Source organism: Argopecten irradians, chromosome 1 (genome assembly GCF_041381155.1).
Source record: "Argopecten irradians isolate NY chromosome 1, Ai_NY, whole genome shotgun sequence".
NCBI classification, from domain to species: Eukaryota; Metazoa; Mollusca; class Bivalvia; order Pectinida; family Pectinidae; genus Argopecten; species Argopecten irradians.
Genome location: NC_091134.1, coordinates 34,177,899 through 34,204,735, shown reverse-complemented (window position 1 = coordinate 34,204,735; position 26,837 = coordinate 34,177,899). Strand labels below are relative to the sequence as shown.

At 36.4% G+C, this 26,837-nt stretch overlaps 1 protein-coding gene across 2 annotated transcripts in view; it reads left to right on the top strand.

The window, feature by feature from the left end:
- Positions 1 to 26,525, top strand: part of LOC138325102 (transmembrane protein 135-like) — a 214,829-nt gene extending 188,304 nt beyond the window's left edge. For both annotated transcript variants that reach the window (XM_069270533.1, XM_069270541.1), the window contains exons 7-13: positions 6,860 to 6,898; positions 7,238 to 7,442; positions 14,556 to 14,723; positions 15,102 to 15,242; positions 15,736 to 15,834; positions 23,011 to 23,078; positions 23,569 to 26,525. In XM_069270533.1, the coding sequence (XP_069126634.1) occupies positions 6,860 to 6,898; positions 7,238 to 7,442; positions 14,556 to 14,723; positions 15,102 to 15,242; positions 15,736 to 15,834; positions 23,011 to 23,078; positions 23,569 to 23,701 (853 nt within the window). In that variant the 3' untranslated portion in view covers positions 23,702 to 26,525. The remainder of the gene's footprint in view (positions 1 to 6,859; positions 6,899 to 7,237; positions 7,443 to 14,555; positions 14,724 to 15,101; positions 15,243 to 15,735; positions 15,835 to 23,010; positions 23,079 to 23,568) is intronic.
- The last annotated feature ends 312 nt before the right edge of the window (positions 26,526 to 26,837 follow it).

The following is a 26,837-nucleotide window of genomic DNA, read 5'->3' as shown; positions in this document are numbered from 1 at the left end:
GTGATAGTGGTATGTGGGGATCAAAAGTCATGTGATAGTGGTATGTGGGGATCAAAAGTCATGTGATAGTGGTATGTGGGGATCAAAAGTCGTGTGATAGTGGTCTGTTGGGATCAAAAGTCATGTGATAGTGTTATGTGGGGATCAAAAGTCATATGATGGGGTCTGTGAGGATCAAAAGTCATGATATGATGGTGGTCATTGCATGGGGATCAAAGGTCATGATGTGATTGTGGTCTGTGGGGATCAAAGGTCATAAAATAGTGGTCTGTGGAGATCAAAGGTCATGTGATGGTGGTCTGCAGAGATCAATGGTCATGTGATGGTGGTATGTGGGGATCAAAGGTCATGTGATGGTGGTCTGCAGAGATCAATGGTCATGTGATGGTGGTATGTGGGGATCAAAGGTCATGTGATGGTGGTATGTGGGGATCAAAGGTCATGTGATGGTAATCTATTGAGTGCAAAAGTCATGTGATGGTGGTCTGTGAAGATAAAAGGTCATGATGTGATGGTTGTCTGTGAAGATCAAAGGTTGTCTGTGAAGATCAAAGGTCATGATGTGATGGTGGTCTGTGGGGAACAAAGGTCATACGTGATGGTGGTTTGTGTGGATCAAAGATCATGTAATAGTGGTCTGTCGGGATCAAAGGTCATGTGATGGTGGTCTGTGAAGATCAAAGGTCATGATGTGAAGGTGGTCTGTGGGGATCAAAGGTCATAAGTGATGGTGGTCTGTGGGGATCAAAGGTCATAAGTGATGGTCTGTGAGGATTAAAGGTCATATGTGATGGTGGTCTGTGAAGATTGAAGGTCATAATGTGACTGCAGTCTGTAGGAATCAAAGGTCATGTAATGATGGTATGTTGAGATCAAAGGTCATAAGTGATGAGGGTCTTTATGGATCCAAGGTCATGATGTGATATTGGTCTGTGGAGATCAAAGGTCATCTGATTAGGGTCTGTGGAGATCAAAGGTCATGTGATGGTGGCCTCTGATGTTCAAAGGTCATTTGGATGAGATTAAAAGGGGAGAGTTGTGGTCGGTGTTGCTTTGTTGAGGTACAGCCCTGGTTGTGACTGATCCCTATCCATCACAGAGAAAGGACATTGACTGGCACCTCTGTGAATATTCCAGTTTAAGTACAGATTGGAGACATCATAAAGCCTCTACTCCGTTGTCATATTGGACCAGATGTGTGAGAAAATTCTGTGGAGAAGAATAATTTTTCACCAATGTAGTGATGAGTTTGTGTCGGACACGGGCTTGACTGTGATTAATGCGAATTGTTACTGAGCATCTCCTATAAGAAAGCGTCATCGACCATTGTTTACGGTGATGTAATAAAATAAAAACTGCCCCGTGAGGATTCACTCAGTTTGGTTTTCTGTTTCAGCCGATAATGGATTACTGAGCGTAAATGCTTTTCTTCATGCATATTATAACTATCTCTATTAACAGTTGTAATGTGAGTCCCCGGGGAGCCACTAGGACATTCGACTGTAGTTATGGATGGTACCATGTTATGTTATGTCTGTATATGTCGGCACCAGCGCCCTGCCCCAGCCATAACTCACCTCTCCCTCCAGTAACGTTAGTTTGACTTCGCGAACCCTTGTTTTCCCTCCAATACTTTCCCTCTCCCGAGGGACATACAGAAGTATTTTATTTGGTCCCTCCTTCTTCCACCCCAAACTCCCCCCACCTTCTTTTTAGCATTAATTCTGATATAATGAATTATTTCTTAATTGATGTAAAATTCTTCTTTATTTAATTTAATTGAACCTTGGAAAAAATGCTTTGAGTTTGAATACCAACCTTGATGGAATTTAAATTGAAATATGTTGAATTTTGAATCATTTTGAATGATTAATGTACATGTAAACTGTTATTAAGTGTTAAATTTAGAAGTTGAAACACAACCTGATCATGTAATTTTCATTTTACCATTAAAAATCCAGAGAATTTCTAAGATAGACCATACCTAGCATTGCCTATAGGTTCTATGTGTGGAAAGATATACTGTAATGGCTATTATTAGCAATATCATTCTTAGTCGGAGAAAAAACTAGCTAATTGATGAGCTGTTACTCCTAATAACAGTTTATAGGAGGAAACATGAACAACAGATGCTAGTCTTGTTAGCAAGTGAGGTTAGGTACACAGGCAGGGAGGAGGGGGGTAGAGGGTGGGGGATGGTACTGAGGCTGAGAGAGGGTGATGCTACAGTGTTTGTTATTATAGAGGAATAGCGATGGAATTAACATCATAACACTATACAACTAGTGGGCTCCACTTATATAAAATCTACCATAATCGTCCTAATTTTCGGAGATAAACTTTCCACAGCCGACTATCAGGGAAACAGAATAGAGTAATATGTGTAGCCCTTCAAGTAAAGTAATTGGTGCTAGTTTATGAGATTTTGTAGGATTTGTTGGTGGAGATTTATCATGGGAGATGGGTTAGACAGGAGAGGGAGTGCAAGATGGGTAGGCAGGGATGGGTGTCAGTCAGAATCAAGCACAAAACTGTTGATAAACATGCTCCGTGACATGCTATACGCTGGGAACCAACTGCCTCCCGGGCTTTGTTTTCAAGTACACAAATTCTTGGAGAATTTATAAGACAGATTCTTAATATAGGGAGTATGGCGCAGTGTGTTGGGATTGCTCTAGCTCCGTATAGTTACTACCACTGGGAATACAGACATGGATATGTGATATGGTACGTCTGTAACCATCACAAACTTTCTAACTGATTTAACACAGGATTGTTCCCGAATCTGTGATATCAATATGGACCAAACTGAACTAGAATGCATATCTGTGTCAAGTTCATGTTGAATGGTTATCAACACAAAAAAATGCAGAAATGTACTTTAATTTGGTTAAGATTTTACTATTTTTTTAAAATGTTATCTACTCCTTCTTTACTAGTCTGGGCGCCACACACTTTTAAGAATATTAAAATATCAGAATTATCAATGAAAACAACGGGTTTTGTAATAAAGGTTACTACATTGTTTGATTCCAAAGTCAATCAAGGGGTGATAATCCAGGACTAAACTTTTGCTGGAATGTCCTTGTAAAAACTCTCATCATTAATGTTACTGTGTAAGCTTGTTGTCTAACAATACATATGTTTGTAAACCTTGAAGCTCAAATATTTGAAGTGTTTTATTCCTAGATGGCAAAATATTGGAGTGAAATTATCTGTACAGATATATGATTAAACAAAGAATGTTTAGATAAGTTGCCCAGAATTTATCTGTTTGATATGAATATGATTAAATGAATTAGGCCCTTTTTTTATTTTATTTATTTTTATTTTTTTGGGGGGGAGGGGGGGGGTCGTAGGGGGGAGGGGGCGATGAAACATGATTCCTTGGGATCAATGTAAGGGGAGATAATCTCAATAGTTTGGACATTTCTTTAATTTGCATGGTCCAAATCGAAACCTAACATTCAAATTTACTAAAATGAGGAATTGATCATGCAGCTGAAATGTAGGTTTACCATTAGATAGTAAGTAAATGACATATACTACTGTGGTAAGGGAGGGAGACAGTTAATGAAAAAACCTATACTGTGTTATGGCCGTTATGGCGGTGGAGTTAAAATGGTACAGGAGTGGTTTTGTTTTGTGGTGAAAACTGGCAGGTGTATTATGGTTAGGTGAAGAAATGAGAGAGAGGGACAGGGGAAAATGGGATGGGGGGAGGGGGTACAGGTATCTCCTATACTATGTGTGAGGTGAGGAAAGTGTTCTCAAGGGTTGTACTAAATGTTGATGAAGTGAGGGGGTGCAATAACCTGTAGTATTTGGGGGGCAGCCAAGTTGTAGTTTCAGCACTGTATACACAACTTCCTGATTCTCTAATTACTTATCTTACAGCCCTCTCCGCTTTACCTTGCCTTGCTTCCCCTCATTTTAGATCTGAGAGCATCCCCTTCCCTAACTATCCCCTCCTCTAACTATCCTCTCCCCTAATTATCCCCTCCCCTAACTATCCCAGCCCCTAACTATCCCCTCCTCTAACTATCCGCGCCCCTTACTATGCCCTCCTCTAACTATCCCCTCCTCTAACTATCCCTCCCCTAACACCAAACAGAACCCCCTCACTTCAGATAGAACCCTAAACTTTCCCTATGTGACTGTTTTGTCTCCATTGCTACACTGACCAAAACACCCTTACTGCTCCCAGATAACCTTATCTCTTGCACCACAATACCAGCCAATCCCACTGAATTTCCTCTCCCTACCTCTGCCAGGACCTACCCACTCTGCCCCCCCCCTAGGGCTTTATTCCTCAATAACCCCTTACCTTGACCTACCCATTTACACTATACCCCTCCCCCAGGACCCTACTCCTCTATAACCCCTTACCTTGACCTACCCACTAACACTATACCTCACCCCCAGGGCCCTACTCCTCTATAACCCCTTACCTTGACCTACCCACTTACATTGTGCCCTTCCCCAGGGACCTACTCCTCTGTAACCCCTTACCTTATACCCCACTCCCAGGGCCCTACTTCTCAGTAACCCCTTCCCTTGACCTACCCACTTACACTCTGCCCCCTCCCCCAGGGCTTTATTCCTCAATAACCCCTTACCTTGACCTACCCATTTACACTATACCCCACCCCCAGGACCCTACTCCTCTATAACCCCTTACCTTGACCTACCCAATTACACTATACCCCATCCCCAGGGCCCTACTCCTCTATAACCCCTTACTTTGACCTGCCCACTTACACTTTACCCCACCCCTAGGGCCCTACTCTATAAACCCTTACCTTGACCTGCCTACTTACACTATGCCCCACCCCCAGGACTCTACTCCCTTGACTTACCCACCCCCACGTCTGTATATCTGTTGGTGCTACAGCTGGGATTTATGTGCTGCAGGTGAAATGTTGATATTTACAGGGGCGGCTATGATGGATGTCAAGGGTATATTATGACATATTACCTGATGGGGCACAAAGATTTACCACATTTACACAATCTGTAGTATTCCTTGATTGTGTGTAAATCTCCGTGAAACATTCCTTACATTAGAACGCCTTACATTGAGTGATAATGGCATTATACAGAGGAAGTGCCACATCTTGAGACCCTAAGACGTTATCTCTCACACAAACTTTCATTTGTCTCCGACTCAGTCAAGGTCATCGGGGTTGAGCAAGGTCATCGCTATTATTGCCAGTTACATGTTGGTTACACTGATGAATTTCTGTACTCTTATCGCAATTAAAGTGTACTTTTGGTGAATCATCATCTATTTATAGTCATTCTATCTCTTCAAATCCAAGTTACTGCATTTCACTAGTGAAAAAATTCATTAAAAATTCACTAGCATTATTAACATCCTAGACTTGCTAAAGTCCCTGTGGTTGTTAATGTGACTTTTATAGCTGGGAGATTTAGATTGGAAATAACAAGTCACAATTAAAACACCTTGACAGGAATATCACTATGAATATTTATAATTGAAGGGATTTTTCTAACATAATGACTAGATTTGATTTTGTAAATCACATCTTTTGCTTATAGATTCCTGTCAATCAAGTTTTATTATCCCTCCGCTTTCTTCCCTTTCTGTCTGTCTGTCTGTCCGTCTGTCTGTAACACTTTGTTTCCGTGCAATAACTGTAACAAATTTGCTTAAACTTAGTGACAATGTTAATTGCCTTAAGGGCTCGGCCAAGTTTGATCACGACTGTCAACGGACCTTATTTAGCGGAGTTATGGCCCTTTGAATTACTAAAAACATCATTTTCTGCCATTTCCGTGCAATAAATGTAACAAATGTAAACCGATTTTCTTCGAACTTAGTACAAGATTAAATGCCTTAAGGACTCGTCCAAGTTCAATCACGACTGTCAATGGCCCTTATTTAGCGGAGTTATGGCCCTTTGAATTACTTAAATCGTCATTTTCTGCCATTTCCGTTCAATAAGTGTAACAAATGTAAACCGATATTGTTCAAACTTAGTAACAAGATCAAATGCCTTAAAGTCCCGACAAAGTTCGATTGCGGCTTTCAACGGACCTTATTTAGCAGAGTTATGGCCCTTTGCTTAAAAAAAAGTCAATTTCTATCACTTATGTACAATAACTGTAATAAATATTCACCGATTTTCTTCAAACTTAATAACAAGGTTGACTGCCTTAAGTGCCTGGCCAGGTTCGATCACCTCTTTCAGCGGATGTTATTTATCAGAGTTATGGCCCTTTTATTAACTACAAATGTCATTTTTCTGCAGTTTCTGTTAAATAACTAACAAATGCTAAAACTGATATCGTTAAAACTTGGTAACAAAGTTAAATGCCTTAAGGGCTTAGCCAAGTTCAATCGCCACTTCTTAATTATGGCCCTTTGATTTAATAAAAAAAGTCATTTTCTGCCACTTCTGTACAATAACTGTAATAAATATTAACCAATTTTCTTCAACCTTGGTAACAAAGTTAAATGTCTTAAGGGCTCAGCCAAATTCGATTGCCACTTGCGACGGACCTTATTTATCAGAGTTATGGCCCTTTGATTTATTTAATGTTTCAACCAAGGTTAAACCTAGCCTTAAAAATGTTTACCTACAATATGTCCTGAAAGCAGGGGATAGAAATTCCAAGAATTTGCTTGTTTTACTTGATGTCAACTTTAGTCCATTACCATCCGTATTCGAATTAGTTTGTTACCTAATAGGTGAGTTATAAAATTGTTTTCCCTCATGGAAAATCGTGGCAAAAAGATGCTTTAAAAAAGATCAAATTAGTAGAATTTTTTTTTTTTAATTTTATGTATCATTTGTTTGATTAGTGTAATGAACTATTTTTCTTTATTTTTCAGGAGGAATAGTCTGCCAGCATCTACAGTTAAATTATTCAGGTAAAATTCCAGATTATATTACCGTTATCAACCCAATAATTGCTTAGGGCGGTTCAAAAATTGAAAAAAGTACCAAAGTACTAAACTTCATAATCAGTGAGATATCTGCAGTTTTCTCTTTGTTGGTCTTGACAAAATTTTACACAGGAAATATTTACTGCTTTACTCGAAAACTTAGATAACTCTAAAAGTTAAACAGTATAGTTTAACTGACTTTGAGATAACAATAAATTTAATTGTATTTTCAAATTAAAAAAAACAAAACAAAAAATGTACGATGTTACTTTCTATAGTCTTGTTATTGTGCTGCTCAACATGTGTGATGTTTGTACGCTTCAGATTCCTGGTGGGTAAGGATGAACTACCAGCCTCTGTCCTTGAGGAGGAGCCCATGGTCCAGAATCGACTCTCTGCCACACCTGGACCTGCTGATGAAAATGAGTCCAAGATGACCGCTGTCAAGTCGGTCCTGACCTGGCTACAGAATCAGACCAAACATAATCTATGTAAACATCATCATAGCTGTGCCTACTATGTACTGAAGGTAAAGTCTAAATGTTCAATGTTATACCCTCATTACGAGGTAATGGTAACTTTGTCTGTTTGATGTGATGCATGAAACATCCTAATAACAGCCATGATAATTAATTCATCATCCTATTAACAGCCAGGATAATTAATTCATCATCCTATTAACAGCCATGATAACTAATTCATCATCCTAATAACGGCCATAATAATTAATTCAGCATCCTATTAACAGCCATGATAATTAATTCACAATCCTATTAACAGCCATGATAATTAATTCACCATCCTATTAACAGCCATGATAATTAATTCACATCCTATTAGCAGCCAGGATATTAATTCAATCTATTCTATTAGCAGCCAGATTTTAATTCACATTAGCATCCTATTAACAGCAGCACAGCATCCATTACAGCAGATTATTTAATTCAGCATCCTATTAACAGCCAGATGAACCTAATTAATTCATATTAACGCATATTAATTCACCATCCTTTTAACAGCCATGATAATTATTCAGCATCCTATTAGCAGCCAGGATATTTAATTCAGCATCCTATTAGTAGCCAGGATAATTAATTTGGTATCCTATTAATAGCCATGATAATTAATTTAGCATCCTATTAGCAGCCAGGATATTTAATTCAGCATCCTATTAGCAGCCAGGATATTTAATTCAACATCATATTAGCAGCCAGGATAATTAATTCATCATCCTAATAATGGCAATGATAATTAATTCAGCATCATATTAACAGCCATGATAATTAATTCACAATCCTATTAACAGCCATGATAATTAATTCACCATCCTATAAACAGCCATGATAATTAATTTAGCAACCTATTAGCAGCCAGGATATTTAATTCAGCATCCTATTAGCAGCCAGGATATTTAATTCAACATCATATTAGCAGCCAGGATATTTAATTCAGCATCCCATTAACAGCCAGCATTATTTAATTCAGCATCCTATTAACAGCCAGAATTATTTAATTCAGCATCCTATTATCAGCCAGCATTATTTAATTCAGCATCCTATTAACAGCAAGGATAATTAATTCACCATCCTATTAACAGCCATGATAATTCAGCATCCTATTAGCAGCCAGGATATTTAATTCAGCATCCTATTAGTAGCCAGGATAATTTAATTTGGTATCCTATTAATAGCCAGGATTATTAATTCAGCATCCTATTAACAGCCAGAATAATTTAATTCAGCATCCCAATAACAGCAGGATAATTAATTCAGCATCCTATTAACAGCCAGGATAATTAATTTGGCATCCTATTAACAGCCATGATAATTAATTCATCATCCTATTAACAGCCATGATAATTAATTCATCATCCTATTAACAGCCATGATAATTAATTCACCATCCTATTAACAGCCATGATAATTAATTCAGCATCCTATTAGCAGCCAGGATATGTAATTCAGCATCCTATTAGTAGCCAGAATTATTTAATTTAGCATCCTATTAAAAGCCAGGATAATTAATTCAGCATCCTACTAACAGCCAGGATAACTAATTCAGCATTCTGTTAACAGCCAGGATTATTAATTCAGCATCCTATTAGCAGCCAGGATAATTAATTCGGCATCCTTTTAGCAGACAGGATAATTAATTCAGCATCCTATTAACAGCCAGGATAACTAATTCAGCATCCTACTAACAGCCAGGATAATTAATTCAGCATCCTACTAACAGCCAGGAATAATTAATTCAGCATCCTATTAGCAGCCAGGGTTATGTAAGGATCTAACAGATTTAGGTAGTAGAGGAAAGCTGGAGTACCCTAGAAAAACCATAATGTTTGTGGTAATATGATGCATCATTTTACCACAAGGCCACCAGATCACTGTGACTGCTAAGTCTGTTGGTTTATGTTACCTGGGATGAAGATCTTGAGGGGCATGATTGGATTCTATTTATTCATTTCTGTGTTGTGTGTCTTTGGATACAGAGACACGGATGGGTCTGTCCTGATATGCTTGTGCCATTTGGACGCAACATTTTTCTCAATTTTTGCTAGAGGCTATTGGATAGAACTAGACATATTTTTAATGAACCTGTAACCTGGTTAGTATGATAACACAGTCACATGGGACATTCTACTATGTGTCAACAATAGTATATTCCAGTGGGATAGTACTATACTGTCAACATAAGTTCTTTATCAGTCCATTTATTTCTATCTGTCTGTTTGCCCTACTTATTTCTTCTATCATTTTGTTCATCCCTTTCACTCCTTCCATCTATCATGCCAACCCTAGTTTCTTCCATCTCTCAATCTGTCATGTCGCTGTTATTCCCGTAATCTGTCCGTCTATTACCCACATTCTCTCTATTTATCCATCTGTCCTTCACCTACATTCAGCATGAACCCTTACCAATCATCCTGTTATCAGGTACTTACTGTCTGAACCCAAGGAATGGCATGACTCCCCAGTATTACGGAAGATATAGAGAAACTACAATATCTTCCAGCCAATTGCTCTAAGTAATCTTTACTTGTAAATGGCCAGGATGTTTAAGGACACTTCCTACGATTGCCTGAATGAATTGAAATCCAACAAAGACATAAAATATTTACAACGCATCATTAGAGTACATAGTTATAGTAAGCCATTAGCTTTATGAAGACATCGTAATTAAGATGTTTGTGTAAGTTGTACTTTAGCTTCGGCCATTACAAGGTTTTCTATCAATACAATATCCTGGTAGCGTGTACATTCCACAGGAGTTAGTGCTTTGGACACACAATCGTGTGAGTTGTTGTCAATTAAAACACATTTCATGGTGCTCAGCTCTTGTCAAGCACATAATCAATGACCATGCGGCAATTGTAAGGCCGATTTTATGGCATTTAGTGGGAATAGGTCCCCGTCTTTTCCATACCTGGCCATCCAGACTTTCTACTGTGAGGCTGGAGACAGTTACTGATGCATCAAGAGCCTGATTAGACCCAGCTGGTAGACTATTTACATTGATGTCGAGATAGAACAGCAGTGATTAACACAGCGTAGTTGTGGACATTCAGGACTGAAACTATTGGAGAATGCATGTCACAGAGACATTGATACAAATGGAAAATAGCTAGGTCTCTGTCCTCAGCAACCACACATCTCCTAATATTCAATCCTAATAGCTAGGGTTTCTGTCCTCAGCAACCATACATCTCCTAATATTCAATTCTAATAGCTAGGTCTCTATCCTCAGTAACCATACATCTCCTAATATTCAATCCTAGGTTTTTGTCCTCAGTAACCATACATCTCCTAATATTCTATCCTAATAGCTAGGTTTCTGTTCTCAGCAACCATACATCTCCTAATATTCAATCCTAATAGCTAGGTCTCTGTCCTCAGCAACCACACATCTCCTAATATTCAATCCTAATAGCTAGGTTTCTGTCCTCAGCAACCATACATCTCCTAATATTCAATCCTAATAGATAGGTTTTTGTCCTCAGTAACCATACATCTCCTAATATTCAATCCTTATAGCTAGGTTTCTGTTCTCAGCAACCATACATCTCCTAATATTCAATCCTAATAGCTAGGTTTCTGTCCTCAGTAACCATACATCTCCTAATATTTAATCCTAATAGCTAGGTTTCTGTCCTCAGTAACCATACATCTCCCAATATTCAATCCTTATAGCTAGGTCTCTGTTCTCAGTAATCATACATCTCCTAATATTCTATCCTAATAGCTAGGTCTCTGTCCTCAGTAACCATCCATCTCCTAATATTCAATCCTAATAGGAGATTTCAGAAAAGATGGCGATGACGTCACACAAAGGTACATCCGGGCGCTCAAAGGTACAACTCTGTATATCTGTACATATTAACATGATGGGAACACAACCGCTTCGATTTTTGTTTACATTTTATTGTAATAAATAGTACGACCATCCGAGAATTGTTACTTTATCTTAATTTCAAAAGGTGTAAATAAAAATATGTAACAATAATATACAGATATAAATATATGGTATTCATATATTTTACGATGTTTATACTCCATTTTCGGCCGCCACATGGAAAAACACGGTCGCCATTATGTGTAAACATTGACAGAATATTGCAAATATCAGCTTGAAATTACAAATTAAATTCCAAGTTCCGCAAATATAGTACTGAAATTTTAATAAGCGATCACTGTTTTCTTAGTCTTACTTTGTAAAACACCTTAAGATGTGTGATTGTCACCAAATTAAAGTTTGCTTTCGTAGATCACCCCAAGCGCACGGCAGCCATTACGTACAGTACTGCCGAGATCTCGAATTTCGCCCTTTTTTAGAGTCACTAAATTACGTATTCTAGATAATTTGTTCGTCAGAAATTTTGGATTTTAGCTCATGACATACAAATGAGTCAGTTTATAGTTACTTTTTATCGTATTTAAACAAACTTTTAGTATTTTAGGATTTTCGAAGCCGTGCGCAATGTGTCCTGGTCGGCATTTACAGTATTACGATCTGTATTCATAAATCTAAATGTAGTCTATCTAACATGCATTCAAATTATTTTAAAGTAATATCACTTCAATTTGAGACTTCACTAGCAGTCCATGGAATAAAAGCGACTGACATTAAAAAATAAACTCTACAGCATTAAAACTGAACGATTTCACCATTTTAATTTTCGAGATCTCGGCAGCCATACGTTTACGTAAACATGTACATTGCGAAGATCTGCATATAAGTGTAACACAGTGGTTTATAGCATTCCTTTAAAGGAAGATATACACGGAAAAGAACGAAATATATATCTTTTACAAGTACTTATTGAGATATGTGTTGGTAATTACGTATTTATATTATTAAATTCCCAACTATGGGCTGTGTCCTGAGGTTATCTACCAGCGAAGGCTCCATGCACGAGCGGCCGTGGTCTGGCAATGTGGTTCACATTTCGTTATATTTAATAGTATTGTGAACAAGTTTTTCATGTATAACAGAAACGTTACACAATAAAATCAATGATCTATTCATAACTTTTCACAACAAGGATTTCTACCTGTGAAGAAAAAACGGGTACTGTGACGGCCCGACACCGCTTGGCAAGCTGGCTTCAACACTCTATCTACACAAATTAATATATTCAGCAATAAACAATTGTAAATACAAAAATATAAATGTCTGTAACTTCTGAAACAATAAGAAACAATTTTAAAATCGGAATTTGCAAGTATGAATGTGTATACTTTTGTCAAAGTATCGATTGTGTAGCAGCGATGTACGTATCTGTTATTGTTTTTATTAGTCGCCATACTGTGTTTGTACCTTTGAGGACCCGGATGTAAACTTTCTGTGACGTCACGCCATCTTTTCTGAAATCTCCTATAGCTAGGTTTCTGTCCTCAGTAACCATACATCTCCTAATATTCAATCCTAATAGCTAGGTCTCTGTCCTCAGTAACCATACATCTCCTAATATTCCATCCTAATAGCTAGGTTTCTGTCCTCAGCAACCATACATCTCCTAATATTCTATCCTAATAGCTAGGTTTCTGATAAACCAAGTAACTCCTTATATTCATCTTAACTGTGATTTTTTTTCCTGATGAGGTTCTGCTTTTGAGTCTTCCTTAATCAGATGCCTAATCTGTCTTATAAATAATTAAATTTTTTCGATGTTTGTGTTTGTCCTAAAAATTGCATTATTTTTTGTGTGTCTAAATGAGATGAAATTTCTGCTCTTAAATGATATATGAAGATGAATTATTATTAGATGCATCCTAAGATATCCTCATGTGTGACGAAACAATTTCTGTACACACCTGTACGGGTTGTATGTCCTAAGATGACCTATTGTTCTTTGGCTAAGGTGACTATCTGTTCTAACAGAGGCTTTGTGCTCTGATATCTGTCCTAATTTAATTTTGATTGTCCTAAAGCGCTATTCTAGATTGTCTGAATTATTTGACTATTTAACTTCATCTTTGGTCAAGAAGGATCAAGATATAGATAGTATTTTGAACTTTTCATAAAATTACTTAAAGATTTATTGTTTAAGGAAAAAGGACATATATATATATATAGGTCTTATTAATAATGCAAATGTTGACTTTAAAATGAAAATCATTTAGTTTAATCTAAATTCACCCACCAGTAAAGAAAAAAAACTTTTGTTGTGTTCAGTTTAAGAAGATGATACATATAGTATTGTACAAGTTTTCTTCATCTGGCCTCACTTAAAGACACGTGTCCATTGTGTACCCAGTCACTTCCTATGGTGTATTAATGGGACAGCCAGTTGACCGTGCAGTAATAAACCTAATGGATACACATCCGGAAGGTTGGCCAATGATAATGTTTGAATCAATATTTATGTGTTATTGTCATGCTGGTTCATCATTAAGTTGTTGTGCGTCTATCTTTGCTTATTGTTACTGTCATTAGGGGCCAAATCGACTGTACTTCATGGCCCAATGCAGAACTTAAGAGGTTTATGTAGGAGGGGAAGTAACTCTGATTCAAAAAATTGCAAAGAAATGTTGGAAAAGTATTTTTCATTACAGGTTTGGTTTTGTGATGAAAATAATTATTTTTGCATATTTTCTCTCTAATTATCTTTGTTAGTTGCATATATACTCTTTCATGACTTAGTATTATTGCATTTGTTACAGGGGTTATGTTGAGTAATTGATTAAAATATAACCACTTTAGCCTTATGGAATGTTTGAGAGTTTGAAAACCTTCTTTGGTATAGTTGATTGGTACTAAATGAATGTCACTCATTTTATCATGGAGAACTCTGGCTTTCCTCTACCTCATATAAACTTAGCACATCGATATGACTGGCTGTTAATAGGGACTAAAAACAGACTATAAACCAAATAAAATTATGTTTTTGTCATCTCGATCGCTATATGATCCTTGTTTTGATTTTGGTCACCTGCGATTCCTTGTGGATGAAAAATTCAAAACAATTTTTTCAATTTGAACAGAAATTAAGACACAAAATTTCTGTTTTTTTTTTTCCTAAATAGGCATTTAATTGAAAAGACTATATTCTTGTCCTTCTTTTATCTACATTTTTATTCACTTTCATTTTCAATCAGATAAATGCTTATTACTTATAATATTACCATTGTATTTGTTTCAGGGGTTCACAAAGATGTTTGGTTTAGGCTTCCTAATACAGGGAGGAATCAAGGTTGTCAGTGTGCTTCCGAGACTTATCAAACACCCCAACGCTCTCATGCAGGCAGTCAAACATCGCGATAACTTCAGACTCGCAGCATTCTTAGGATGTTTTAATGCCGTCTTCAGGGTAGGCCATTGTTGCCTTCAGATTTAAGTTATTTGTATCACTGCATAATGTAAAAGAGTATTAACAAAGTTATCTATCCTTGCAGGTAGGTATTGATTGTGACGTCAGGTGTCATATTATAATTTTCAGAGATAATAATGTGAGTTTTGGTCATGAAAAAATATTGTCACGATGTAAACCTACATGCAAGGGAGATAACTCTATAATATCCAGAGACATAATAGTGCAATATGATATATGAAGCTAAATCTTAATAATGCATTGGTATGTTGCAGCAGGTAAAGTCAAATATAATATTAAAGGAAATGAATGGGTATGATATGAAGTGAAAATAACCTGATGTGATATTGTGATATATACTAATGTTTATGTTGACAGGCTGTGAATTGCTGTTTACGATATGCCCGTAATAGCGATAGCGACCTACACGGACTACTAGCGGGGTTCCTAGCTGGCTGGTCAATGTTGTGGTATAAGAGCATAACTATTTCACTTTATACTGCTTTTAAACTTGCAGAAGTAAGTCTACAACTTTAAAAAAAATGTAAATATTGATATTTTAAGTGCTAGCGTACTTGCTCTATTATTTTCGTTGTCGGAGTGGAGTCTGTATTCTTTTGCTTTCTGAAAATTCCAACTATACGCATGTAATTCCAGAATTAGTTTTCTGCCACTTAATGTCTAACAGACATATTTTCATAGTTTTCAGATTAATTTACTGTACAATTTCCTTGAAATTGTTTAAAATCTTTGTAATTATGGATAATGATAAAATACCCACTAAGGCAATTCATTCAAAATTGGAAAATTGTATAAGTTTGTTTTCAATTTAATTTCAAATTGATGGTCCTGACCTAATTTCAGAAGTAAATTACCGAAATCTTGAATTAGTCAAAATCCAGTCCTTACATTTCTAGAATTTGTAAGTAAAAAGAAAACATATTTTTGTGAGTCAATTTTTACCCAAAATATTCCATTGACATTTGACAGTGATTTTGACGTTTTTCTCCAGGTTCTGTACTTCAAAGGAATTGAGAAGAAACTGGTGCCTTATATAAAATGTGCTGATATCATTATATATGCTATATCCACAGCCTTTGTCTTTCATATTGTAAGTATATAAGATTGTAAGGTTACAAACATCCATGATTACTATAATAAGAACCCAAAGATATTAAAACCAGAACAGATTGATGTTTTGTTATACACATTTGTCATTTGAACAATAACAAAAAAATTGTTGGTTAAAGCTTTGATAACTGAAAACTATTTTCATATTTTTATTGATGTCTGCCAGCACATCACACATTGATGAACATAATGTGAGCTATATGTGATAAAACATGTGTTAAATTTGTGTTCATTTCATATGAGATTTGGGGCTGCTTGTTCTTAGATGACCCTGGCTATTACTAGAATGTAAAACTAAACCAAATTATAAGAGATTTATTTGGTCATCTGACCCAAAGGGCAACAAAGTTTGTTCAAATAAAAGACCATGACCTTCATTAAAGGTCACAAGGGTCATAAAGGCTTAAATCTTTAAACAACTTCTTAAGAACTGTAAGGCCCAGGATACTCATATTGGGCCTGCAGCATGCTTGGATGATGGGCAAACAAGATTGTTGAAATGATTGACCTTGGGCCTGTGATATGCTCTGGATTAAGGGCTACCATATTTGTTAAAAAATGACATTGATCTGCATTCAAGATCACAGGGGTCAAAATTGCTAAAATCTTTAAATGACTTCTTGTGAATAACTAAGAGGCCTGGAGACCTGATATTGGGTCTGTGACATGCTGGGATGAAGGGCTATCAAGTTTGTTCAAATGAATGAATGACCTTTATCTTCATTCAATGTCACAGGAGTCAATTAGGCTAAAATCTTTAAACGACTACAGTAAAACCCCTTTAACTCGAACAGCAGGGGACCCGATCAATAATTCGAGGAATACAGGGTATTCGACTCATCCGAGGTTGGTCACGATCGACCCTTGACAGTCAAAATGTCCGGTCTCCCTATGACAAACAATACATTGCAATGACATTTTTAGCCCACCATCATCAGATGGTGGGCTATTCAAATCGCCTTCGTCCGTCCGTCCCCGTCCTCCGTCCGTCCGTCCGTCGTCCGTCCGTCCGTCCTTCCGTCCGTCCGTCCGTCCGTTAACAATTCTTGTTACAGCTATTTCTCTAAAAGTACTGAAGGGATCTTTCTCAAATTTCATATGTAGGTTCCCCTAGGACCCTAGTTGTGCATATTGTATTTTGGGACTGATCGGTCAACAAGATGGCCACCAGGCAGCCATCTTGGATTTTGATAGTTAAAGTTTGTTACCGCTATTTCTCAGAAAGTACTGAAGGGATCTTTCTCAAATTTCATATGTAGGTTCCCCTAGGACCCTAGTTGTGCATATTGCATTTTGGGACTGATCGGTCAACAAGATGGCCGCCAGGCAGCCATCTTGGATTTTGATAGTTAAAGTTTGTTACCGCTATTTCTCAGAAAGTAATGAAGGGATCTTTCTCAAATTTCATATGTAGGTTCCCCTAGGACCCTAGTTGTGCATATTGCATTTTGGGACTGATCGGTCAACAAGATGGCCGACCAGCCGCCATCTTGGATTTTGATAGTTAAAGTTTGTTACCGCTAATTCTCAGAAAGTACTGAAGGGATCTTTCTCAAATTTCATATGTAGGTTCCCCTAGGACCCTAGTAGTGCATATTGCATTTTGGGACTGATCGGTCAACAAGATGGCCGCCAGGTAGCCATCTTGGATTTTGATAGTTAAAGTTTGTTACCGCTATTTCTCAGAAAGCACTGAAGGGATTGTTCTCAAATTTCATATGTAGGTTCCCCTAGGACCCTAGTTGTGCATATTGCATTTTGGGACTGATCGGTCAACAAGATGGCCGACCAGCCGCCATCTTGGATTTTGATAGTTAAAGTTTGTTACGGCTAATTCTCAGAAAGTACTGAAGGGATCTTTCTCAAATTTCATATGTAGGTTCCCCTAGGACCCTAGTAGTGCATATTGCATTTTGGGACTGATCGGTCAACAAGATGGCCGCCAGGTAGCCATCTTGGATTTTGATAGTTAAAGTTTGTTACCGCTATTTCTCATAAAGTATTGAAGGGATCTTTCTCAAATTTCATATGTAGGTTCCCGTAGGACCCTAGTTGTGCATATTGCATTTTGGGACTGATCGGTCAACAAGATGGCCGAACAAGCCGCCATCTTGGATTTTGATAGTTAAAGTTTGTTACCGCTAATTCTCAGAAAGTACTGAAGGGATCTTTCTCAAATTTCATATGTAGGTTCCCCTAGGACCCCAGTTGTGCATATTGCATTTTGGGACTGATCGGTCAACAAGATGGCCGACCGGTGGCCATCTTGGATTTTGATAGTTAAAGTTTGTTACGGCTATATCTCAGAAAGTATTGAAGGGATTGTTCTCAAATTTCATATGTAGGTTCCCCTAGGACCCTAGTAGTGCATATTGCATTTTGGGACTGATCAGTCAACAAGATGGCCGCCAGGTAGCCATCTTGGATTTTGATAGTTAAAGTTTGTTACCGCTATTTCTCAAAAAGCACTAAAGGGATCTTTCTCAAATTTCATATGTAGGTTCCCCTAGGACCCCAGTTGTGCATATTGCATTTTGGGACTGATCGGTCAACAAGATGGCCGCCAGGTAGCCATCTTGGATTTTGATAGTTAAAGTTTGTTACCGCTATTTCTCAGAAAGCACTGAAGGGATCTTTCTCAAATTTCATATGTAGGTTCCCCTAGGACCCCAGTTGTGCATATTGCATTTTGGGACTGATCGGTCAACAAGATGGCCGACTGGTGGCCATCTTGGATTTTGATAGTTAAAGTTTGTTACCGCTATTTCTCAGAAAGTATTGAAGGGATTGTTCTCAAATATCATATGTAGGTTCCTCTAGGACCCTAGTTCTGCCTATTGCATTTTGCGACCACCATCTTGGATTTTATTAGTTTAAAGTTTGAAAAGCAGAAAAAAAGAATTGTAAGTTTGAAAAGCAGAGAAAAGATCCCTCTTTCATTTGTCAGACATAGATCAATCTTTGGTGGGCGCCAAGATCCCTCTGGGATCTCTTGTCATAGAAAAGTTTTACCTGTAATTTCAGCATTTTGGATTTTTTATGAAAGTGTTTTTGATAGCAATATAAAGTTGAAAAAATGATGTATTACATAAAATGAGGATTTGAAAATAATGACGACAGAGTAAATCAAATGTAATCGATCGTCAAACGTGGTACAAAATACCATATTGGTTAAAACAGACAATGTGTACAATTTCGATAATTTAATTAACAAAAATCATTTAACACATTTACAAAATAAATACACACTATAAAGTTATTAACCAGCATAGTTACGAACAAACAACGATACCTATATCTACCTTGTAAAAGAGTGTTAGGTTAGCGGGAAAAGATACGGAACGCACTGATAAAAACGAACATTGGTCAATGTGATTTGTACATAGCACTATCAAATGTTGGTATCGTTTATATCTTTTGAAAAAAAACCGCAGAAATTAAAAAAAAATATATTGAACTTATACAGGAAGTCGGACGTCAGCGATTTCTTCCGACTCTTTTGTCATTTCACAATGCGTACTTTCTATTAACACGAATCAACATCTTCCGTATTTTCGTATTTAAGCGAAGATTATTACGAGAGAGACATCAATTATTTAATGCCTTTTCTGAAATATTCAAATAAAGTTTGCATGAAACAACGACTGTCGATCGTGAAGGTAGGTAATTCTGACACCGTTAATCCCTTAATTACCGAAAGGCTTGATACGACACCTGTATAAACACAGGTCGTGAACTGTTATCCGTGACGGTCGGTGCAGTCAGGTGTGACACAGGTAAACAATTATCAAGGGCCGAACACCTGTTCGACGAATGCATGGGTACATACTATGTATTTGCTCAAACGGGGATATATTTCTGTTCGAGGAATAAGGGGTATTCGACGAATAGCTGTTCGAACTATCCAGGGTTTTGTTACATAGATTATATAGGGACATGGTCGGGACCGCACGACCAGTTCGACGAATAGGGGGTATTCGAGGAATCCGGGTTCGAGTTAGAGGGGTTTTACTGTATGTTGTATTGTGCCAATAGTCAGATGACTGTTAAGGCCCATGGGCCTCTTGTTTGTAAAACTAATTTCAATCAATTTTTTTTACCAATATTGTGCTCAGAATTATAATTTACTTTTGAAATTGTTTTCAATCCCATATGATTAATTTTTATTTGTTTTCATACTCAATCCGACTTTCTGACTGGCAGATTCTTTTTCTTTATATACAGTTTAACCCCTCTAACTCGAACCCGGATTTCATACACAGTTTAACCCCTCTAACTCAAACCCGGATTTCTCGAATACCCCCCATCCATTGAACTAGATGTACGGTCCCGACCGTGTCCCTATAATATCTATGTAACAAAACCCAGGATAGCTCGAACAGCTATTCGTTGAATACCCCTTCTTCCTTGAACAGTAATATATCCCCATTTCATCAAAAACATAGTATTAACCCATGTATGCGTCGAACAGGTGTCTCGACCCTTGAGAATATTTTTTACCTTTGTCACTACTGACTGCACCGACCGACATGCATCAACTCACGGTCTGTGTTTATGCAGGCCATCAGGTAATTGAAGGAATCAACGGTGTCAGTATTACCAATCTACACGATAGCCAGTCTTGCAGATGTTAACTTTATTTGAAAATTTCAGAAAAGGCATTAAATAATGTTTCGATCATAATAATCTTCGCTGTAAATACGAAAGTTGTTAATCCGTGTAAATAGAAAATATAGATTGTGAAATGATAAAAGAGGTGGAAGAAATAGCTTACGTCGGCCTATCTACAGTATATATATGTTCAATATTTTTTACTCTCATTCGACAGGCAAACAATACAAAATGCAAGTAAATGTATGTATACAATAATGATTTTAATAAATGTAACTTGTGAAATACATGTACTCATTTCGTATGATATATTTAAGAGAAAAAATGTACAGACGTAGATGACGATCGCTTACTCTGCTGTGAGTGACTTATGATTTACTTTCTCGTCAGCATTTTCAAATGCTCATTTTATGCAATACATATTTTTCAAATTTATATTATTATCAAAAATACCTTTTCATAAAATTTCCAAAATGCTGAAAGTTACGGTAATTAAAATGTAATTGATATGCATTGTTAGACACAATTTGAGACCAGACATTTTGACTGTCAACGATCGATTGTGACCAACTTAGGAATAATCGAATACCTGTATTCCTCGAAGTATTGATCTGGTCCCCTGCAGTTTGAGTTATAGGGGTTTTACTGTACTATGAAGAAAAAATTTGAGAATGGAGCGAAAACCCACCGTTAACATGACGTCACAATAGAGACATTGACGTTGCGTATTGATTTAGGAATGATACATTTAAATGTATTTTGTGTTGTCAAATAGTCTGAAAAATTAATTATAAGCATTGATGTAACTATTTTATTTAACTTTGTCTTGTTAAGCTGATTTACACAGTTTGAAAACAAAATTTCTTTCATACCTCGATGAAGTTAGACATCATAGGGACATCAATTCTTAAATAAAGGTAGCAATATTCTGCACCCTTCCACTGGATACATAATGTACCTTTTTATCCCCCGCCCAATGAAGTTGGCGGGGGATATACAAATGGGTTCCGTCCGTCCGTCCATCCGTCCGTCTGTCCGTCTGTCCATCCGTCCGTACGAATGGTTTCCGGAGCATAACTCTAAAACCAGTAGAGATATTTCCACAAAACTTCATAGACACATTGGTCTTATGGTCTAGTAGTGTCTTTTGCTATTTTTAGGTTTTCATTTTTTGCATTTTTTCCGTAACCATGGAAACATTGCTGAAAATATCATATTTTTGTACCAGGTTCGTTTCCGGAGCATAACTCTAAAACCAGCAGAGATATTTCCATGAAACTTCATAGACACATTGGTCTTATGGTCTAGTAGTGCCTTTTGCTATTTTAAGGTTTTCACTTTTTGTACTTTTTTCTGTAACCATGGAAACATTGCTGAAAATGGCAAATTTTTGTGTAAGAATCGTTTCCGGAGCACAACTCTAAAACCAGCAGAGATATTTCCATGAAACTTCATAGACACATTGGTCTTATGGTCTTGTAGTGCCTTTTGCTATTTTAAGGTTTTCACTTTTTGTACTTTTTTCTGTAACCATGGAAACATTGCTGAAAATGGCAGATTTTTGTGTAAGAATCGTTTCCGGAGCACAACTCTAAAACCAGCAGAGATATTTCCATGAAACTTCATAGACACATTGTTCTTATGGTCTAGTAGTGCCTTTTGCTATTTTTAGGTTTTCATTTTTTGCATTTTTTCCGTAACCATGGAAACATTGCTGAAAATATCATATTTTTGTAACAGGTTCGTTTCCGCAGCATAACTGGAAAACCGGTTGAGATATATGCACGGAACTCCATAGGCACATTAGTCTTATGGTCTAGTAGTGCCTTTTGCTATTTTTAAGTTTTCACTTTTTGTACTTTTTTCTGTAACCATGGAAACATTGCTGAAAATGGCAGATTTTTGTGTAAGAATCGCTTCTGGAGCACAACTCTAAAACCAGCAGAGATATTTCCATGAAACTTCATAGACACATTGTTCTTATGGTCTAGTAGTGCCTTTTGCTATTTTTAGGTTTTCACTTTTTGTGCTTTTTTCTGTAACCATAGAAACTTTGTTGAAAATATCATATATTTGTAGCAGGTTCATTTCCGGAGCATAACTCTAAAACCAGCAGAGATATTTCCACGAAAATTCATAGACACATTCTTTTTATGGTCTAGTAGTACCTTTTACTATTTTTAGGTTTTCATTTTTTGCACTTTTTCCGTTACCATGGAAACATTGCTGAAAATATCATGGTAAATGGTAAATGTTACTTTGCAAAACTTCACCCATCTTTGTGTATATAGTCTATATGTCAAGGCTGTATACCTGATTCAACAATTGCAGCCCCGCTCTTCTTGAATTATACTCCATCTTTCTTTAGCTCAATTTCCTTTTTCCTGTTTTTTTTCATACACATAAGTCTCCACAATCAAACTTCAGCTTTGATATCTCCATTGGCGGGGGATCTGAATGACTATGTCCTTGTTTAAGTAATAGATGGAGTCATGTGGTAAACTAATAACTATCTAATCCTTTATACCTGGTATTCATTATACAGGCTGTTGTTGAGCCCCACAATCTGAGGCCTGCTTACTGGAAGTTCCTACTCAGAGTGACTGGCAACAAGTAAGTTTGATATAATTCTACCATAAAGTACTTTGGCAGCTTTTCCACCTATTTCCTTAGGCAGCATTTGACATAAAAGCTTAATTCTTGGTTCACAAGTTTCTTGTTGATCTAAAAGCATTATTTGCAGAATTGTCATTTTTGAACATGCAAGTCTAGAATATGATTTGATAAATATGAAAGCATTCTTTTGTTTCCTAATTTCTTTATTATAGTGCTGTCGTAATGAATCTCATCATTATTGTATGGAAGTGTAAAGAGACTGGAATAGGTCGATCATTGGTGACCTGTGGTAGCTCAATCAGTAGAACAGTTTCTGACCTATGTTTGGAGGTCCCGAGTTTGAACCCTGGTCTGGCCGCTACATTTCTTTGTCTTGTTACAAAATTGGCAAGCTCGCAAAGAATGTTTTTGAGAGAGGAATTGTAAAATTATCTTTATGAACACATTTAAACATACATATGTATATTTTTGATATTTTATTTGACAGATTTGCCTTGATGAACAGACATCTTATTGAACCATTTGTCCCGGGATCCGCCAAACTTTCCCCAGATTTCTGGCCAAATTACGATGCACGTTATACCGATCTCGTTCGCCCAGCACATCTAATCCGGAGCTAACATTAACAGAAAACCTAGGTCTAGGAAAACCATATGACCTCTCTTTTGTGGGTTGAGGTAGACTGACCATTTATTGGACTGACGTACCATTTGATTCACTTCCACGCATCCGTGTCCCGATTATCTGTGATTGTGTTTATAAGCATGACGATCAGTATTCCCAGATTTTCTTTTTTTCCTTTTCATATTTTTATCTTATTAAGTTTGAGTGAGCTATGAATTTAATTTTGGCAGAACAACTTTAAGTCGTTGTTTGACCGATGGTGAATAACATGTGTATGTTTGTGATTTAAGTACGAGGAAATATGATATTTGGATTTTTGTAGAGGACATTCAATATACAATGTAGTTTTCTTTTTCATTTTGGATATATGAGGCTCAGACCAACCTCAAGGCAGTTTCGTGTTTTCAGATCGTTCTCAAAATGAAATATCGGTACACACAAGAGACCAATGAGAAATCCAGATGAAGCTTTGATTTTTGTAAACATGGTTTATGCTAATTACACAAATGTTTTTGGCATGAAGATACCACCCCTCTTAAGATTTAATGTCTATATTGAATTATGTTCTGAAAAGGTTAACATTCAATATTATCTTGAAAAAAAAAAAAAACAAAAAAAAATGATGTCGCAAAATATATATACACATACAGATTGCGAAATTATAAACACTTGCGAATATATTCACATTTCCAATACTATACATACAATGTGGTCAGGTTCAAAGAATATTTCCTATGAATTGTAGTTTCATTTGATCAATTCTATAGGTTCTGGAACTTTTTGAGTCTTTAGCTCTTAATTTAGTAAAAATAACTTTTTCAGTGTTTTCATTAATCCAATACATGGAATTTGGTTTTATTATTTAAACGTCCTATTGACAGCAAGGGTCATGTAAGGACATGCCAGTATTTTTGGTGGAGGAAAGCCGGAGTAACCGTAAAAAAAACCACCGACCAACAGTCAATACCTGGCAAGTGCCCCACATGGGATTCGAACCCGCATCCCAGAGGTGGAGGGCTTGTGGCAATTTGTCGGGACATCTTAATCACTCAGCCACCGCTGCCCCTCAATACATGGGGCATGGAATCATTAGGCACAAACCAAACCTACTTCCTAGAGTTGTGCCCCTTTGTTACTACGTATAATGTCTAATATAGTTTTACTATCCGTATTTATCTTTAGACTAATATATATATAGCTACCAGATTGTATGAACTATCCAATAAGAGCCAATGATGAATTAAACATCCAATCAAAATTACTGGTAAGGTTTCAAACCAAATGTCCAATCAAATCCAACATTAAAAAGACAGTTTGGTCTTATTGAGTATCGAAAAACCATCTAATTGTTAATTAATTGCTTTTATTCTGTCATATATACATCCCATTCCGATGACTTTATAAGATATTTTGTTGATAACCTGCTAATCGCTATTCCTTTACTGAATAAGAAAACCTACCACTGAAATGGTAATTTGTGACATGTTGTAAATGTGTTTTGTTATACAATTTTTTGTAAGTGAATATATATTTATATTTTTCAAAAATTATTTTGCATTGCTTCTGTTGTTTACATATCACATGATATGGAATTAATTTTATGAAAATGAGTGACTTGATGAGATTGACAATTATGTATTAAAATTGATTGTTGAGGTTGAAAATTAACAGTATGTGTGTTAAATTTTTTTTTTTTTTTTAATAATGATAGAGTGATTTTAATAATGTGTGTACGTGTATGTTTGAGCTTGAGCTTTAAGCTTGTTCCTGATGTCCATTAAGGCAGTTTCCAAACAGTCTTGCATATGAGTGAATTATGTGTTAAAGATGTGGAGGTGTATGGTGATAATTACATAATACTTGACGTATGTACAACTGTATAAGCACTCTGACTTTATCAAAACTAAGCCTATAACAGTCTTTATGACTATCAACAAACAGAGATAACTCTAAGTTATTATACAACTTTTTTTTTTCTTAATTCATATTGATCTCATAAATTTGATTCCATATGTCAACTAGACTGGCATATCCATCTAGAAGCAGAAGATATATTATATTTTCAGGAATGGTAGGATACGGGTGAATGTAATAAAGCAAGCACAATATAAATGAATATGACAGATTATGAAAATGTTTTGACAAAAGCAGGAACAATAGTTTAATTTTAAACCATATGAATCAATTGCCTATAAATAGCATCAACAACTTTAGCTTTTTGTCATGTACTGTAATGTTTAGGGCAGAGTAAATGTGATTTGCTATACACTAAATTGTTTAAGAAGTGTTGATCAGCTCTGCCTTCTTGGAATGTTGATCATTTTGTCTCTCATGGAGACGGCTCACAAGGCCATCAAAAAGTAGGTTTTCATCAAGTGCCCTCATTATGCAAATTCCTAAAATAGAATATGGTACTAATTGATCAACTTCGTGTGTGTTTTTATATTATCCAAAATATGAACTTATTTAATCACTTTGTACAAGTGAATTATAATTGATATGTAATCAGATCTGTCTATGCCATGTCTTAGGGTACAAGCTTTATGTCACTGAAGATTTTGGTACAACAGTAAATATTTAAGTGTGGCAGTGTGAAAGGAGTTACGGGGGGCCCGTTACGGGAATATGTGAAATTTTTGTGTGGAGTTGAGTGAGTGTCAGAAGAATATAAAACAAATGTGGCAATCTTCATTCTAATTACATATGCAATAAAAAAAACTTATTTTTGTATTATCAATATGATTTGCTTTACAGGACTTTTGTAAAGAAATCAAGAAATCTAATAAATAGATTTTATTTCTAATGGAAGAGAACGACAAATTCAGGAGTCTTTGTTATTTGTTAGGACAGATTAATACATATTGTACATGTATATATTTACATTCCGAGTGTTTCGTCACTACTGTATATGAATCAACCAACTGACCAAAACAAACATTTGCCTATGAAAACACTATGAATACAACAATTCTCCTGCATCGATCAGCTGATTTCAAACAATACACCAGTTTCATATCAATAAAATTGGCCCCCACAATATTTTAATGTATAATCTCTGATGTGTTGTTTCTTGATATAGAATCAACTAAGGTTTAGTGTAATAAGTCAATCAAAACTTATTTTAACTATATT